This window comes from Lutra lutra, chromosome 15, assembly GCF_902655055.1.
Source record: "Lutra lutra chromosome 15, mLutLut1.2, whole genome shotgun sequence".
NCBI classification, from domain to species: Eukaryota; Metazoa; Chordata; class Mammalia; order Carnivora; family Mustelidae; genus Lutra; species Lutra lutra.
In genome coordinates this window covers 2,215,224-2,233,776 of record NC_062292.1, presented here as the reverse complement: position 1 = coordinate 2,233,776, position 18,553 = coordinate 2,215,224, and the positions used below count along the sequence as shown (strand labels likewise).

At 35.6% G+C, this 18,553-nt stretch overlaps 1 protein-coding gene across 4 annotated transcripts in view; it reads left to right on the top strand.

Moving 5' to 3' along the window:
- KIFAP3 (kinesin associated protein 3) overlaps nt 1–18,553 on the top strand; it is a 191,090-nt gene that overhangs the window by 82,723 nt on the left and 89,814 nt on the right. For all 4 annotated transcript variants that reach the window (XM_047704339.1, XM_047704340.1, XM_047704342.1 and 1 more), the window contains one exon: nt 9,383–9,545. In XM_047704339.1, the coding sequence (XP_047560295.1) occupies nt 9,383–9,545 (163 nt within the window). The remainder of the gene's footprint in view (nt 1–9,382; nt 9,546–18,553) is intronic.

Sequence of the window (18,553 nt, the reverse complement as noted above, 5' to 3'; positions counted from 1 at the left end):
AGGAACTATATTCCTTATTAGTTCATATCCCACTTAATTGAAACTACCTGCATACAATTTTTTTCCTAATGTATTACATAGAATGAATCTTTCCATATTAAAAATAATATGTAAAAAGTAATTTAAATTTAAGATACTGCTTCAGAATCATTTGACTTATTATTTTCCCTTATATTATCTTTTCTTCTACATTTCTGGTATTAGTGTATGGAATTACAATCTAGACCAATCTCTCCTTTTTGACCTACCATTCCAATTGGTAGCCACAACCTATAGATTCTCCTTCTTAAGTATCTCATGAATTTATACCTTCTTTCTATTCTCAGTGCAGTTGTATTAGTTCATGCCCTCTTTCTTTATACCCTCTTAATTTTCTTGTTTGAATTATTATAGTAGGTTCCTGTTTGCTATCTTATATTGTGTTGATACAATGGTTTTTAAGAAATACAGGTTGAGTATATAGTATTTATCCTTCTGAAAAATATACACAATTCAGAAATAATGTAAAGATAGAATAAAAGTTATCTGCTTTTTTCATGACATTAAAGTCTAATGTAACTGTTATACTGAATAGTTCATATATTAGTCATAACTTGATTTCAGATATTTAAGTTGTTTATAATTACAGCTATCATAAATAATACCTGAGTGAACACATTTGTATTTGCATCATTATCTATATTTCTTTTTTTAAGATTTTTTTTTTATAATTTTTTTTTAAAGATTTTATTTATTTATTTGACAGAGAGAGATCACAAGTAGACAGAGAGGCAGGCAGAGAGAGGGAAGCAGGCTCCCTGCTGAGCAGAGAGCCCGATGTGGGACTCGATCCCAGGACCCTGAGATCATGACCTGAGCCGAAGGCAGCGGCTTAACCCACTGAGCCACCCAGGCGCCCCCTTTTTTTAAGATTTTATTTATTTATTTATTTGAGAGAACAAGAAAGTGAGTGTGTGTACATCAGCAGGGGGGGGGCAAAGGGAGAGGGAGAAGCAGACACCCCCCACCCCAACTGAGCAGGCAGCCTATCCCAGGACCCTGAGATCATGACCTGAGCCTAAGGCAGACACTTAACCCACTGAGACACCCAGCCACCCCTTGTTGTCTATATTTCTGATTAATTTCTTAGATTCCTAGAAATAGAACTGTTAGATCATTGACCTTTACATTTTAGATGCGTATTCTAATACAGGTCATTATATGACTGTGTATTACGTGTAAGTGGATTCTCCTTCAGAGAGTCTAAACATAGAGTATTTCTTCCTGCTCTTTCTTCTTCTTTTGAAGTTAAAAGAACTAGGAAGTACCTTATGCTCATTGTATGACACAGCATGCTTTTTGAAAATCTGAGACTCATTTATCAGATTTAATAAGTGCCTTGAATTCTGATACTTGAAATAAATGAAAAATAAAATAAATATTTTATTTTAACCACAGATATTTACTATCTGTCATTTTCATACTAGTATATAATTTCAGGTATTCCTGATATTGTTTTAAGATTGAATTTATTTAGAATAATAACATATTTTTTGTTTTCATTGATCTTAAGAATATGATGAGATGGTGATATATATACACACACACACTCTTGAGTAGAGTGTACCTAAATAATTGCTTCCCTTTGATATAAGTTGTAGTGTGTTTTCTTCCATTTACATGTTTAGATTAAGTTCACTTTAGTAGGTTTGCAAAATTCCGATTGATTTGCCATCAGCATGTGCCTACTATGTTTTGCTTGAATTTGTATTTAGGAAATAAACTTGTTCATTCTATCAGAAATGATCTCAAAATTATTATTATTAAAAATCATTTTCTGGTAAGACCTTAGGTTTGAAAGATACCATATAACTTGTCTCATCAAATCTTACTTTTTATTGAGAAGGAAAAACAGAGGTTCAGGAAAGGTCATTCATCCAAGGTCATAAAAATGATGTAATTAGCCAGATTTCTACTATAGACGGTATGCATTTCATCTTTTATTGGGGAGGAAATGCATTTTATTTAAAGGCATTGTATAGAATCAGAATCTTCAGAGCTTGGGGCACCTGGGTGACTCAGTGGGTTAAGCCTCTGCCTTCTGCTCAGGTCATGATCTCGGGGTCCTGGGATCAAGCCCCGCATCGGGCTCTCTGCTAGCAGGAGCCTGCTTCCCCCTCTCTCTCTGCCCACCTCTCTGTCTACTTGTGATCTCGCTCTCTGTCAAATAAATAAATAAAATCTTTTAAAAAAAAAAAGAATCTTCAGAGCTTGACTAGACCTTACATACATGTCTAGATTTAGCTGATTTTGCAGATGAAGTAGGAGAAAATCAGAGGTTAAGTAATTTGCTCAAAGAAATGTCTTCAAGTATTTGGCTTCCTATTCTTTCTCTGCTCCCAGAGGAGGGAAAAAAATGTCTTTATGTTAAACACACACACACACACACACACACACACACACACATTTTTAGCAAAATTAGTAGTAAGCAACTTTTAGATGTTGGCTTCCAGAAACACTGAAAAAGAATTATTTAAGGGCTGAAATAAATTTGCTAATAGATTGTTGATAAACTTTATAGAAAATATTGAATAAAAGTACTAATTAACTACAAATTCCATTTTATAGACATAGAATTGAAGGGGCATTGCATGTTGAGACAATTACTAAATTTAGTTTTTGGGATTGAGCTTTTATCAATCAGAAACAGATGATTAGAAAGCTATGTCTAGTGTTTAACCATCAGATTGGACTACAGGATACATATTTCACATTCCATCTACTGCAATGGAAATACAAATTAATTTTTTAAAAACTCTCCAGTTACTTTATTATTAAGTTTGCTATAACAACTAGTGCGTACTGTTGCTATTTTAAAAGAAAAATAATAACTTGATTTAATTAGTAACAGATGAGGCATGTGGTGGTTTTATTTAAAAGGGGTGGAGAGAAGGAATGGTTGCTATATTTGTGAGGTTGTGTTATTTGTCCAAATAAAGTGTTCATTTTACTGTTGATGTGAACTGACACTGACCTTGTGTTTTAGAGTTAATATGTATATATTTTTAAAGATTTTATTTATTTATTTGACACAGAGAGAGAGATCACAAGTAGGCAGAGAGTGAGGGAGAAGCAGGCTCCCCACTGAGTAGAGAGCCTGATGTGGGGCTCGATCCTAGGACAGGAGATCTTGACCTGAGCCAAAGGCAGAGGCTTAACCCACTGAGCCACCCAGGCGCCCCTAGAGCCCCTATTATATTTTAAAGGAATTTTAGTTCACTTTAGTTCACTAAAGGAAATTTAGTTCACTTTAAAAAAGTCAATTAATGATTTAAATTGTGTTTGCATATTTACTAAATAAATACAATATAACAAAAAGAATAAGTCCTATTAGAATATGATTTCAAGGGGAACAAGAAAAAGGATACATATTCCTTAGATTGCTTATTTTCCCTGCATCAGGCAGGGAGTCTGCTTCTCCCTCTGACCCTCCACTTCTCCTGCTCTCGCTCTCTCTCTCTCTCTCAAATAAATAAAATCTTTAAAAAAAAAAATACAATCCAAAGGACTAAAGTGATTATTCCTCATTTCATTACTGATATTGGTAATTTGTTTCTTCTCTCTCTCTCTCTTTTTCTCTTTTTGGTAGGTCATTATTGATTTTTTGGAATATATTTTCACTGTATTCAGAATTCTAAGTTGACATACTTTATAAATATCACTCCATTATTTTCTGACTTTTACAGTTTTTGACAAGAAGTATAATGTAATTCTTATATTTGTCTTCTGTATGTAATGAGTCTTTTATTTTCTACCTGCCTCCAAGATTTCGTCTTTGCTTTTCAGCAATTTGAACATATGTCTCTCTAGGCATAAGTGTGTGTTTGTGTGTGTTGTATTCTACTTGGGGTTCTTTGAACTTATATCCATGGTTTGATTCTTTCGTTATTTTTGGAAAATCCTTAGCCATTATCTCTTCAAGTATTGCTTCTGTGCCATTCTGCCCCTCTTCTACTGGATTTTGGTTATGCATGTTAATCCATTTGATATTGTCTCATGGCTCTTAGATACTATATTACTCTTTTATTCCTTTCGTCTTTTTTCTCTCTCTCTCTCTCTCTCTCTCTCTTTTTGGTTCAATTTGGAAAATTTCTATTGACCTACTTCTAGGCTTACTTATTCTGTCATTATCTATATCGAGTCTGCTAATGAGCCCATGAAGATTTTCTTTATCTCTGTATTGTGTGTGTTTGTGTGTGTATGTATTTAACATTTCCTTTTTTTTATTATTGTTAGTCACCATACAGTACACCATTAGTTTTTGATGTAGTGTTCCAAGATGCGTTGTTTACATGTAATACCTAGTGCTCCATGCAATACGTGCCCTCCTTAATACCCATCACCGGGCTCACCCATTCCCCTACCCCCCTCCCCTCTAAAATCCTCAGTTTGTTTTTCGGAGTCCACAGTCTCTCATGGTTTGTCTCCCACTCCGATCCCCCCCCCTTCATTTTTCCCTTCCTTCTAATGTCCTCCATGTTATTCCTTATATATTTAACATTTCCATTTAATTTTAGTATCTTTCTCTCTGCAAATTCTCTGTTCATTTATGTTATCCATTTTTTCCAGTAGAGCCTTAAACATATTAATCATTTTAAATTATTACTAAATAATTCCTTGATGTTGTTTTAAATCCTGTGATTATTATACAGGTCATATCTAAGTCTGTTGTGTTAACTGCCTGCAGTGGGGTGTTTTCTTGCTCTTCGTGTATCATCACGTCTGATTGAAAGCTAGATACCACATTAGCTGAGTCGAGATTGAGATAAATACTATTTATGTCTGGAAATGGGGAGACCTTTTTTTCTAGGCCTTTTATGTGGGAGGTTAAGTCATTCTTTTTTTTTTTTTTTTTTTTTTTTTTTGAGGTTAAGTCATTCTTGTTGGGAGTTGAGCTGTATTTGGTTACCCTCCCTGTGTTATGAGCTCACACTCATGTACATGACTTTGTCTTTCCAGTGCAGAGGGTTTCTCAGTGTTCATGTTCCACCCTCCACTTAACGACTTTCCCGATACATCTGTGCTTCAGAGAGGACCTCTCACTTCATGTTAACCCTTTCCCAACAATGTGCTGCTATTCCTTGTTACTCAGCTTTTGCTAATCTGGTACCAAGGTCAGTTGTTGTTCTAATTTAGCTTTAGGTCACTCTTACCCCGGTCTTGTGTCCATAGTTAGAGTTACCAGCAGTGGCGCTGCCTACGTCCTCTTTCAGCAGCCCTCCTCTGGAGTGTTCTTCTGTTTCTTTCCCCTGCAGGGAGGCTTCCCCTGTGTTTTGGATGTGGCAGTGTTTAAGCTTCTTTTAAGTCTTCTGTTTTTTAGGGGAAATAGGAGAAAAAGATCTGGACAGGGTTTTATGCCTTTTCCCCAGTGGCACCAGTTCCCCTCCCCCAAGCCCACTCTACTGAGGGGGAAGTTTTCTTCCATATCCTGTCCTATCCCCAGTATTTCTTGGGACCTTGGAAAAGACCTTGCCAAGTGGTTGCAAACTCTCAGCATCGGCAGCTTCCCAGTTCTGTAGTCAGGCTGCTTCACACCTGACCGTGAACAGTTTGTTTAAAATTTTTCATGCAGTCATCTTTCCCAGTTCTGTGGCAACTCTGTTTTTCTCCAGGGCTCTGCTCTATATAAACCAGCCTCATGACCCTTATCTCCTTGAGGGTGCCTATTTTCCTTATATATCAGGCCAGTTGGTCCTGGTAACCTTAGCTCTCTGGTAGTTATTTTTTAAGTTACAATTTTATATGTGGAATTTTCTTGCAGTTAGGTTGGGACCCACATCCTGTCCAGATTTTTACATCCTAAGAGTAGCTTTGAGGTTCTGCCTACTTTTCTTCTTCTTTTTCAGAAAAAAAGAAAAAGTATTTTTTAATTCATCTTTGTATCTCCCACCCTGTCCAGCATAGGGCTAGACATGTAGTTCTGCCTGTTTTTCTTAATCACTAATGCCTCTACTTGACTACTTCCATAGCATGTTAATTTATCTCTCTATTTCTGTTCTGGCCTCCTTCCAATACATTCTCCACTTTGTAGTCAGAAGGATAATTTTGAAAGAGTTCCTTGAATGCTTAATTTTCCAGGTCACCTTTGCACATGCTGGTTTTTTTTTTTCCCATCTAGGCCACTCTTTCCTCTAACTTTTCAATTAACATTAGATACCTTCTGTTCATCCAGGAGATTTTTTTCCTCAGAGAAGCCTTCTTTGACAACTCTTCACACTGAGAGTTTATCAGATCCACTCATATTTTTTAATGGTACTGTTTTTTTCTCTTATAATTAAGTAACTGTAGAATTTACTATATTTCACTCCTTCTAGAATATAAGCTCCATGAAGGCAGGAATCATTTCTTACTTGTTCACCAATATGTACCAAAGGCTTCAGGTAAATAATATTTGTTAAATGAATAAATAGAGCTAGAAAAGATGTTATTCATAGTAAACAGTGAAGCTAGTGATAGAGTTTTGTATAAATTTGATAAATGTTTGTCCTTGGCCCTGTGGAAATTTTAGGAAGTTAACAAATGAATGATTGCCCCTGTGTATTTAGGAGATTAAACTAGGAGAAAGGGAAAACCAAAATTAGAGAGTCTTTGGAGATGGATTTGTACTTTTTAATGAAGAACTCTGGATATGATTACAGTATGACTGTGGAGATAGAGATTTGAAGGAAGAATCATTGTTCTTTGTCAATTCAGTATTTAAAAAAAAAAAAAAAAAAAAGTTCACTCCTTAGCATAGAATGAGAGGAAAAAGGAACATTGAGGACTCAATTAGTAATGTGATTTTTATGAGGTCAATGAAAGATTGCAATTACGATATGGCAAGGGTGGGGATGCCTGGGTATCACATTCAGTTAAATGCCCAACTCTTGGTTTCAGCTCAGGTCATAATCTCAGGGTCGTGAGATCGAACCCTGGGTCAGGCTCTGCACTCAGCATGGAGTCTGCTCGAGAGTCTATCTCCCTTTCCCTCTGCCCCTCCTGCTTGTGCGCTCTCTCTCTCTCTCTTTCTCTCTAAAATATGTAAAAAAAAAAATCTTAAAAAAAAAAGATATGGCAAGGGTGGTATAAATAAATGCTTTAGACCTCCAATGCAAGAAAAGGTAGAGCAGGATTATTTATAAGTCTTTTGGTAATGATCAAAGAAACATATATAGGTATTAAGAATTTCTCTTCTTTTTAGCCATTGCTTTGTAAATAAGATGTGAGATATTTTTATAACCAACTTGTTCAGACTGCTACCTTAAGAAATATGAATACAGGCTTAGATTATCAAATAAGTTCTGTCCTCTGTGTTTTCACTCTAAAGCAAGTTCTGTTGAAATAATTTTATAATCATCTAGAATAGGGAGTCAACAACTTTTTCTGTAAATGGCCATAACTACTGTTTTCTGCTAGCATGTTAGCAGCTATAGGCTATAAACAAATGAATAGGACTGTCCTCCAATGAAACTTTATTTATGGAAACTGAAATGTGAATTTCAGTTTTTCATGTGTCATGTCATATTATTCATTTGATTTATTTCTCAGCCATTTAAAAGTGTAAAAGTCAAAACCATTTTTAGCCCTTAGGTTGTGTGAAAACAGATGGTGGGCCAGATCAGACCTACTAGGCATAGTTTGTTGACTCCTGTCATAGAATTTAAACTGTTACTTATAGACCAGCTTCTCTCCTGAGTTCTGTACGATTTTCAAATATCCATTGAGTATCAGGTCATATTAAATATGACAAATAATTTTTTGTCCTGTTAGTCTGACACCTGTTTTTCAATTTATAGACCTAACTTCCCTGGTGGTCTAGTGGTTAGGATTCAGCGCTCTCTCAATTTATAGACCTTAGTTAATGAACTAATATCCACCGTATTGACGAGCAAAGAAGGGCTTGGACAGCTCTCCTTAGACCTTCTCCCAAGGCTGACTCTTGACTGGCATCTGGGAACTTGGATTTTAGGAGTGTTCCACTATTCCCTAATGGATAAGGGTAGTTTATTGTGCCTGAACAGTTTGCACAAGCAATGTAGTTATTGCTAAACACCTACTGGCTTGCTGGGTGTAGAATTTTAGTTTGTGCTGGCAGAGGATTCCTATGTGACCGGCCCCCAGTAAAAACCATGGGCACTGGGTCTCAGCCTCAGCTCAGTGCTGAAGCACATCCTGTGTGACCATGGGGAGAGGATTCTAGGAGGCTTACACCTCTGGACTTTGCCTCCATGTGCCTTTTCCCTTTTCTGATTTTGTTTTGCATCCTTTCAGCATAATCGCAGTTATGAAGATGACTATATGCTGAATCCTAGCAAATTACCAAACCCGGGGTAGTCTTGGGGACCCCCAACACATCAACCAAGCCAGAAACCTGAAAGTCATCTTCAGTGCTTTCTCTTCACTTCTCATTCAGATGCTCTGGCCATATCTCCTTAACACCCCTCGGATTATTTCCTCTTTAGCCTCTCTGTCCTTTCTTTGATCCAGACCCTAATTACATAGATCTTCTTAAGATATTCTTAAGTACCTACTTTAGATCTCTGCCTGTTTCAGTCTATCCGTATACAGTGCCCCCTTATTAATTTGTGTCTGTTCTTCTCATGCATATATTTATGCATGTCCGTATGTATTGATACATTTATCTTTATGCTACCAGTCTGACCACATCACCCTCTGGACTTAAAATCACTCAGGCCTTCTTCGAAGAGCATTAAAAGCTTTTTGTGATTTGTCCAATATCTGTTTAATACACTCCTGTCACTCCACAACTTATACCTTATACTACGTCCATACCAAAGACTTGCAGTGCCCCAAGTATTTTTAGGCCTAAGGGCCTGTGCACTGGCTTTTTCTTTGATTGTCCTTGCCTTTCTTAACCAGGGATCAAGTTATTACACATTTTAAAAAACTTTTTCCTAATTTGAAATCTTTTCTGTACTCTTAAGTAGCTTAGTAATTTCTTCCTTGTTGCTTCCAGAGGACTTTGTGCGTTCCATTTTTATTACATTTATTATTGTTCTCTTTCTCTGCTCTTTGTAGATTGTGGAATCTCGTTTGAGTTAGCACAGGGCCTGGCGCTTAGTAGGTGGCATTCAGGATTGTGTTTTCAAGAACCCAATGTAATATTTCTTCCAGTTGACGCTGTTAAGTTGAGGAAGGAAGGGATGATGTGGAAAAATGTATTTTTCTTCTCAAAAGTTTGATTTTAGAAAAGTTTGTAGATTCAAATGAGAGTAAATAGATTAACACATAATTATAAAATAGATACAGATGAGGGTAGAAAAATAATGAAAAAATTATTATCTGCAATCTTTTTGTCTTACTGTACAGCAGAATCTCACCGCATTTGTATTATATTACATAGGTGGAGATGGATATCGTTGAAAAACTGGTAAAAATGATACCTTGTGAACATGAAGATCTGCTGAATATCACCCTCCGGCTTTTACTGAACTTATCCTTTGACACAGGACTGAGGAATAAGATGGTACAAGTTGGACTGCTTCCCAAACTCACTGCACTCCTAGGTATGCCTTTTAAAGATTAATGATAGTGTTGCTTTGGATCTCCAATACCGTTGGAAAACTGAGCTCTGTGTTGAAGTCTACTGAGCAGAGATCATTCTGTGTGTGTTCTTTGATTACGAACTTAGTATTAAAAATAAGTTGAATGAATGAAAAGTGACATGTGCTAGGATTTCTGGTGCCATGAAATGAAATGGAATAGAAACTTTTTTCACTCTGACTTCATTTACCCATGTGAAAGTGAAACCAAACTGAAAATATAAAAGTAGTACCAAGGAAGCAAGAAGGAAAAATTATTTTCTCTTCAACAATTCTTTTAAAAAGTGGATATCATTTAAGTTCTTATATTCTACCATACTTTTGAACACACATATTGCCACAGCCTTTCTGTTATTAAGTACAAAAGGGCAATTTTTGGTAGCCTGAGTTAGAAAATATTGTACTGGCCTATTCAGTTAATAATACATTGTTTTCTTTTAGCTGTTTGTGAGATATTTATATGGTAAGGATGGATTCAAGAATTAACTCTTGTGCTCATCCTTAATGCTTCTTGCAAGAGTATAAAAGTCCTTTATGATCTGTTCATTGTCTTTATAGGCACCCGCTATCCCCCAGCATATACTTTATACTGTGTTTATACTGAACATATATTACACTGTATACAGTTCCCTAAACAAGTTCTTTCATGCCTATTGCCTGTCCACCTGCTTTTTTGCTCTACATGGAATACCATTGTTTTTTTTTTTTTTTAAAGATTTTATTTATTTATTTGACAGAGAGAAATCACAAGTAAGCAGAGAGGCAGGCAGAGAGAGAGGAGGAAGCAGGCTCCCCGCTGAGCAGAAAGCCCGATGTGGGGCTCGAACCCAGGACCTGGGATCATGACCTGAGCCGAAGGCAGCGGCTTAACCCACTGAGCCACCCAGGCGCCCCCCCCCCCTTTTTTTTTTATCAGAAAACAAATTCTTACACATCTTTTTAAGACTCTGTTCCTTTGTTTTGGTTTTTTTTTTTTATAGCTTTTTCCATGTTTTCAAATTTTTTTAATGGTTACCAATATAATAGTGGAATAGTAGGAAATGACTTAACATTAAGTTTAATCTTGCTACACCTGGGTGGCTCAGTCATTTAAGTGCCTGCCTTTGGCTCAGGTCACGATCTCTGGGTCCTGGGATTGTGCCCTGCGTTGGTCTCCCTACTCAGCCTGAAGTCTGCTTGTCCCTCTTCCTCATTCTACCCCTCTCCACTCGTGCCCTCTCTCTCTCAAATAAATAAATAAAATCTTTTTAAAAAATTAAGTTTATTCTTAGCTATCTAGTATCTATGAACATGATCTGTCATTAATATCATCAGTATGCTCTTTATAATATCAGCAGTAATGTTTATTGAATGTTTCCTATGCCAGTCGTTTTGTTGTGTGCTTTTATTTATGTTACCTCATGGAATCACTATCTGAGATCTTTACTCAGGCGAGGCTCACATTCAGAATCTGCTGCCAAAATTGGATTTATTAGCTACTATAATAAATGACACTGTATGTTACATTCAGTAGACCATGATGAAGTAGAGTAGGCAGAGCTATAATTTAAAAATCTAATTCTCCAACTCCCCTTAAAATAGAGGAATTTTTAAGGAAACTTATTTCTCACTCCTTTTCTCAGAATTGGAAAACCTTTCATCAGTCAGTCCAAGAACATTTGTACATTGTAGAAGAAACTCTGTTAAGGAGCACTTTCAAAAATTGCTTTTATGGAACCAAAGCAATGCATTTAACAAGGAAACAGAAAACTTTAAAGGCAGAACTGATGGGGCTTTGAATTTAGTTCATGTGAATCCTTTATAATAAATCTGGCAGAATTGTGTATCAATTGTGTATCAAGGTCAGATTCTCAGTGTATGCAGATGAATAAGTCATACTTCTTGTCTCATAGGACTTCATAGACCATCTGGTTTATTCAGTATCCAGTGACCTACTTTTATAAAACAAGTGATTTAAAAGAGATTTGGGGGAAATTACTTATAAGATACCCAGTCCATATTTTGTTAACAGATAGTAAGTTTTATGACATAAAATATAATATTTAATACACCAAATTGCATTCCCACCAGTGGTGTAAGAGGGTTCCCCTTTCTCCAAATACTCTCCAACATTTGTTGTTTCCTGCCCTGTTAATCTTTCCATTCTAACTGGTGTAAGGTGGTAGCTCAATGTTTTGATTGAATTTCCCTGATGCCTAGTGATGATGAATATTTTTTCATGTGTCTGTCAGCCATTCGTATGTCTTCACCGGGGAAGTGTCTGTTCATGTCTTCTGCCCATTTTTTGACTCGATTATTTGTTTTTTGGGTTTTGAGTTTGAGAAGTTCTTTATAGATCTTGGATATCAGCTCTTTGTCTGTAGTGTCATTTACGAATATCTTCTCCCATTCCGTGGGTTGTCCCTTTCTTTTGTTGACTGTTTCCTTTGCTGTGCAGAAGCTTTTGATCTTGATAAAATCCCCCAAAGTTTATTTTTGCTTTTGTTTCCTTTGCCTTTGGAGATGTGTCTTGAAAGAAGTAGCCGTGGCTGATGTCAAAGAGGTTACCATACCTATGTTCTCCTCTAGGATTTTGGTGGATTCCTATCTCACGTTGAGGTTTTTAATCCATTTTGAGTTTGTCTTTGTGTATGCTGTAAGAGAATGGTCGAGTTTCATTCTTCTACACATAGCTGTCCAATTTTCCCAGCACCTTTTATTTGAAGAGACTGTCTTTTTTCCACTGGATATTTTTTTCCTGCTTTGTCGAAGATTATTTGACCATAGAGTTGACGGTCCATATCTGGGCTCTCTACTCTGTTCCACTGGTCTGTGTGTCTGTTTTTGTGCCAGTAGCATGCTGTCTTGGTGATCACAGCTTTGTAATATAGCTTGAAATCAGGCAACGTGATACCCCCAGTTTGGTTTTGAGTAATTATTAAAAGCAAAGAGAAGTTGGTTATAACTCAGCCTTTTTGCCATATGAGGAACCAATATCCTTTATTAACTCATGACAATGTTGATCTATCTGGACACTAATAAGTAGGCTCTGATATTCTGTTTTGGGAAAGATTCAGTATGTCTCGTCTTTTTTTCCCTTCTTCATTGCTCACAAGTCATTGAATTTAAGCAATTTCTTTTTTTCTAATGTTCATATGTCTTTTGCTTAGTAACTTTCTTTGGTTCCACCTTTTTATTCCACATGCATGTCATAGAAGCAATGGCAATCATACATAACAAACAAAAGAGAGTATCTTCTGATACTTTAGGATCAAGGAAAGGGAGAAAATGTGCATATTGAAGAAAAATTCAAATATACTAGAGAACAGTGCCCTTAACTTCTGTAAAATGCTTCAGTGTCTGTAAGTATTTAGAATATCCACAGGTTTACATTTATTTACTTATCTCACAGTCTTTTAATTTAATTATTTTAAAGTCACTATTATTTCCTACTCTTTTTCATTTAAATTATGAGTTAACTCAGCTTCTGTAGGCCTTTTATAAGGTGGGCCTATAGAAAAAAAAATGTTCCAAAATCCAGGTAACTGATTTCAATATGAATCTTTAGAACTTAACCATTTTGTAAACTTTACAATTGTTTGTATTTATTATGACCCAAAAATGGCCCTTTATTCATCGCTTCCCAGGAAAAACCTGTCAAATTTATTAGTGGAAGGTAAGGCTATGATTACTAATAAACCAACCTTAAGATCTCGGTGGCTTAAAACACCTCAAAGATTTACTTCTTGCTCCTATTATATATCCACAATGAGTGAGTAGAAAGTGTTGGTCCATTTAGCATCAGTCAGAGACCAAGACTAACAGAACCTCGACATGGCACCAGGGAAGGAGGAAAGAGAAAACGGAGATTGGCAAACTTGTCTTGAAGGCTTTCACGCTGACGTGACAAATACAATTTTTGTTGATATTTCCATTGATAACAGCGAGTCATATGGCCATACCAGACTTTAAGTGGGTGGCAAGTGCTTGGAAGGACTAGTACTGGAAAGCTGGTGAGCAGGCAACCTAACACTCCTGAAAGGTATTTTCCAGTTTTTCTGAACTTTTATTTATTTTATTATTTTTTTAAATAATTTTAAAAAGTTTTTTGTAAACATATAATGTATTATTAGCCCCAGGGGTACAAGTCTGTGAATTGCCACGTTTACACACTTCACAGCACTCACCATAGCACATACCCTCCCCAGTATCCATAACCCCACAACCCTCTCCCTACCCCCCTACCCCCGGCAACCCTCAGTTTGTTTTGTGAGATTAAGAGTCTCTTAGGGTTTGTCTCCCTCCCGATCCCATCTTGTTTCATTTATTCTTTTCCTACCCCCAAACCCCCCACGTTGCATCTCCATTTCCTCATATCAGGGAGATCATATGATAGTTGTCTTTCTCCGATTAATTTATTTCGCTTGAATTTTTATTTTTTTAAAGATTTTTATTTTTAAGTCATCTCTACACCCACCGTGAGGTTTGAACTCACAACCCCGAGATCGAGTCATCACACACATACACTACTGACTGAGCCAGCCAGGTGCCCCGAATTTCATTCTAGCTGGGTTTCCAGGATGACCAGAGTCTCTTGGAAGGTATGTCCTGAGACATTATAGCAATTCTACCCTGTGTCGTGTACCTGACAAGGGCTGTAGCACCAAGCACGTTGATTAACAGCTGGCGTTCTGGAGCCGCGCTACAGGAATGGAGTCCTGGCTTTGTCGGTGTCAGCTGTGTGCCACCGTGCCGCTTTTGTGGCCTGTCAGCTTTCTCGCCTCAGTATGTAGACAATAGTGCACAGTAGTAAGGAGGGATTAGGTGAGAGTACAGTAAGTGATACGAAATTACAAATATGAGAAATTACATGGAATACAAACTGTAGCTATCCAGGAATGGGTCTTTTTGGTAGGTAAGTTTTCTTGGCTTATACCATTAAGGGCATTTAATCATTTTATATAAAGGTCTTTCAAATTGATTACATCTTTCTTTTCATAAATATTTTCTTAACTTACTTTAATACCATAAACAATTTAAATTTGTATTGAGAAGTATTGTGTAGGTGAATACCATGGGCTTTGGAGCCAGAGTACTTAGGTTCAAGTGCTTTTATGAGTATTAGTTGTGACTGTTTTTTAAATCATTAATTTGAGTTTGTAGTTTTGAAGATAATTTATTATACAAGAGTGTAAATATTACTGTGCTCAATTATTTCCCTTTGCTAAATGGTTCCAAAATTCTATGTATTTTTAATTTTATATACAGATTTTCTCTTTTCCCCCTCTTATTTTTAGCTGTCACTTCTCATTTCTTCTGTACCAGCTTCAGTTCTATAGCAGCAATTTTCCTCTCCTCTAATGATCTATTTCTAATCTCCCATGGTTTTGGAAACTGACAACTGAGCTTATTTGAACTGTATATTTTGTTAGAAATGAATTCCAAATGAATGCCCAAAGGGTTTTCTTCCCAGTTACATACTCCTCCTAGTAATGTTTATTGCATGGACTTTGGAACATTTCTTTCTTTCTTTCTTTCTTTCTTTTTTTTTTTTTGAACATTTCTTTTAACTGTGAAGAAACCTATTTTGCTTAATTGTTCTCTCTGTTGTATCCAAAGAAATTATACTTAGTGTATAAGTGATTTCCTGATAAATGATTAATAACAGAATAGTCATTTTTACACTTGTTAATGTATATGTTACTTAAATAACATAATGTATATGTTAATTAAATCATTAACTCCTAACACAATAAACTAAACTTCTCAACTGAGTAGTTCAGTGAGATATTTAATATCTCTGGTCTTTTGCCACTACAATTATATAGAAGTTGTAGTAAAGAAGCATTATAGAGAGCATAGGTTTTAAAGGGATAGGATATAATTAGTATAGAGCAGTGACTTTCAAACATCTTTTATTGTAGTCTGTAATAATTTATACCACAGTCTAGTACTCACAAGTATAATATGATATTCATGTATATATATATCCATGTGTGCATATTAATATACGTATTTTATTATATGTTAGATTTTAACGTACTAATTTTCTGAATGTTCACAAAGCAGTATTTACCATTTCTATGTGCAGTGAACTGTATTTTCTATTATCTTCCATTGTTTTTTTATTCCACTTATGACTAACTCATTAATTTTATGTTCTTTGATTGATTTGACATTCATTTGGAAAACAGTAAACTAGCAGAAAGTGATTACACTACTTTCCCATCAAATCTTCAAGAATATCAGTCATTGTCTCTGCTGGATTTTTTATGTGTTATACAGTAGATAATATAAATATTTCTAGGTTATTCTTGGCAAGTAGTGTAAAGTGATTCCATGGAATTGGAATTTTTTTAATGGAAAAAACCTTTTGTAAATCAAATATTTGAAGAATTTGGGGTACATTTTCTTCATTGTAGTCATAGAAAAGGAATTAAAGAGCATAGGGTAGAATACGAGTGGTCATCTTGGTTTTTTTTTTTTTTAGAAAGAAATTCAGTTTAATATATGTTCAAGTTGCTGACTGAGTTAAAGAATTGCCTATTTTATATATAGCAATTACTTATTTTTTTAAAGATGCAAAAAATGTTAAACCACTTTTGTAGGGCTATACATGTGGTAGAACTTTTTGGAAATGATTTCTGAGGGATGCTGTTTCAACTGGAAGTGCTATCAGATTTTAAGTAGGTTTTCTTTACTATTATTTGGGGATTCCATAATTGAAAAATCTTTTCATTAATAAGAGCTTATTTTTTTTTCTTTAATTAATTTTTATTTTTTCAGCATAACAGTATTCATTATTTTTGCACTACACCCAGTGCTCCATGCAATCCGTGCCCTCTACAATACCCACCACCTGGTGCCCCCAACCTCCCACCCAATAAGAGCTTATTTTAACTGGAGTACAATGAATCATGAATCTTTCAGGTTCTAATAAAGCTGCGCTATTGAACATTTAATCCCCTTCTTGCCTTTCCTGAAACTTTTAACTAGTACATTGCGACCCCTGCTGTTGCGTGAATTGCCCAATAGCTGAAAAAAAATATGTACTTGAGGAAGATTGTGGGATCTGAATTATTACTGAAGGCAGAGGTGAAGTTTTGTTCAGCTTTTTTGCCGTGTGAGCTCTGAGTGAAAGGTAATTCAGTAGAACCAAATATTATTTCAAAATTTCATTATATAAAGCATTTCATTTAGGAATTTTGAATTTTGCTTTTTCTTTGACATTAGGGACACATAAAGGGATTAATAAAGAAGTTTTGAAATCATTACTTGAAATTTTCTTTTTCCACTTACCCTGAAATTTGTTGGAATAGTCTTGATCTTTTCCTAGGCACTGAGAAGGAAGGCATTAGGTCCCAAAATGTTTCAGAAATTTTATTTGTATCCATGAGAAATCTTGTATCTAAATATTTCTTTGCTTTGCTTTTCTTAAATACCACCAAAATTACTCAATTCTTTATTTTTGATATGTTTCTTTCATAGGACTTCATAAGAATCCTAAATTTAACTCTGCTTATTAGCTCAATATCAATTATCTATTTATCCCCACACTTGACACATAATTTCCTATGCCTACTAACTTGATGTTACCATCTGGGAGACCTGTCATAGCCAACGGTTTCAGCAAATGTGATTATATGCAAATTAAATTGGACCTAAAAAGTTTGGCTTTATTTATCCAATTGTTAGTTTAGTCAGGTTTTTTTATGATGTTGAATTAATGTTTTTAAGTGTTTAAAGATTTTTTTGGCTCACCTAAGAATCAAATCATTAAAAAAAAAAAAGAAAGAAAGAAATCTCCCTGACATGACTCCTTAAGCCATTTGACCTTGATGTGTCTCAAGAGTGCTTCCTTATGTCTAAATATCCTGGGTTGGGAGATGGCAAGGAAATTCTTTGTCATAGTGTGTTCTTTGGTTTCCTGGAAAATGCACTGATAGTGTTTCAAAAATAACTTGAAAACTAAATTTTCTTAGCTTTTTGTCTGATGCGCCAGGCAAATGTTCTTGCAGCCCTCAGTTGCTTTGGCGTGGATGTTTCATAAGCTAAGTTCGTTTGATGTGCTTGGGGATAACGTTAGGTACAGAAGCAAGCATAAATTCACAGCCAAAGTGTTCTTTGGAAGAGCTTGGATCATCGTGACATAGTTTGTTCATAAAGCTTAAACATCACCTAATGACAGAGACAGTGTATTACAGAAAGCATAATCGGTAATCGAAAAAAAATAAAACCACCAGATTTCACTGGTGAACTCTTTTGAACAATTTTGAGTTTATTTTTTAAAGATTTTATTTATGTATTTGACAGAGAGAGATCACAAGTAGGCAGAGAGACAGGCAGAGAGAGAGGGGGAAGCAGGCTCCCCGCCGAGCAGAGAGCCCCCGATCATGACCTGAGCTGAAGGTAGAGGGTTAACGACCAAACCACTCAGACGCCCTTTGAGTTTACCTACCGTATTCTTTCTCCTGTGTGAATGATACTGATACGTATTTTCAATTGAGTGATGTTCTGAGTTTTCATGTCAGCTTTTTGATTTTTAACTTGATTTTCAGAGGAATTTAAACTCAAGGGAATAAACCTTATAAAATTTGCAGGTCTCATCCTATATATATGAATTTTTGCATTGTTGAAACAAAAATGGAACAGGCACAGCCAGCATAATGATTAAACAGACTAGATAGCTACCTGTAAATTATAGGTAACCACCACTTTTCCCAATTTTCCCACTATTTTGTAAGTTTTCCTTGTTTATTAGGAGACTGTGGAAATTCAATGATTAGAGTATCAGTTTTTAAACTTTTGGTCTCAGGACCTCTTTAACATCCTTAAAAATTATCAAGGAGCTCCAAGGAGCTTTTTGTTCCTGAGGGTTATATCTATGGATATTTATTGTATTCGTGATTAAAACCGAGACAAAATTTAAATATTCATCTTAAAATGGCAAACCTGTTACATGTTAACATAAATATTTTATGAAAAGCAACTCT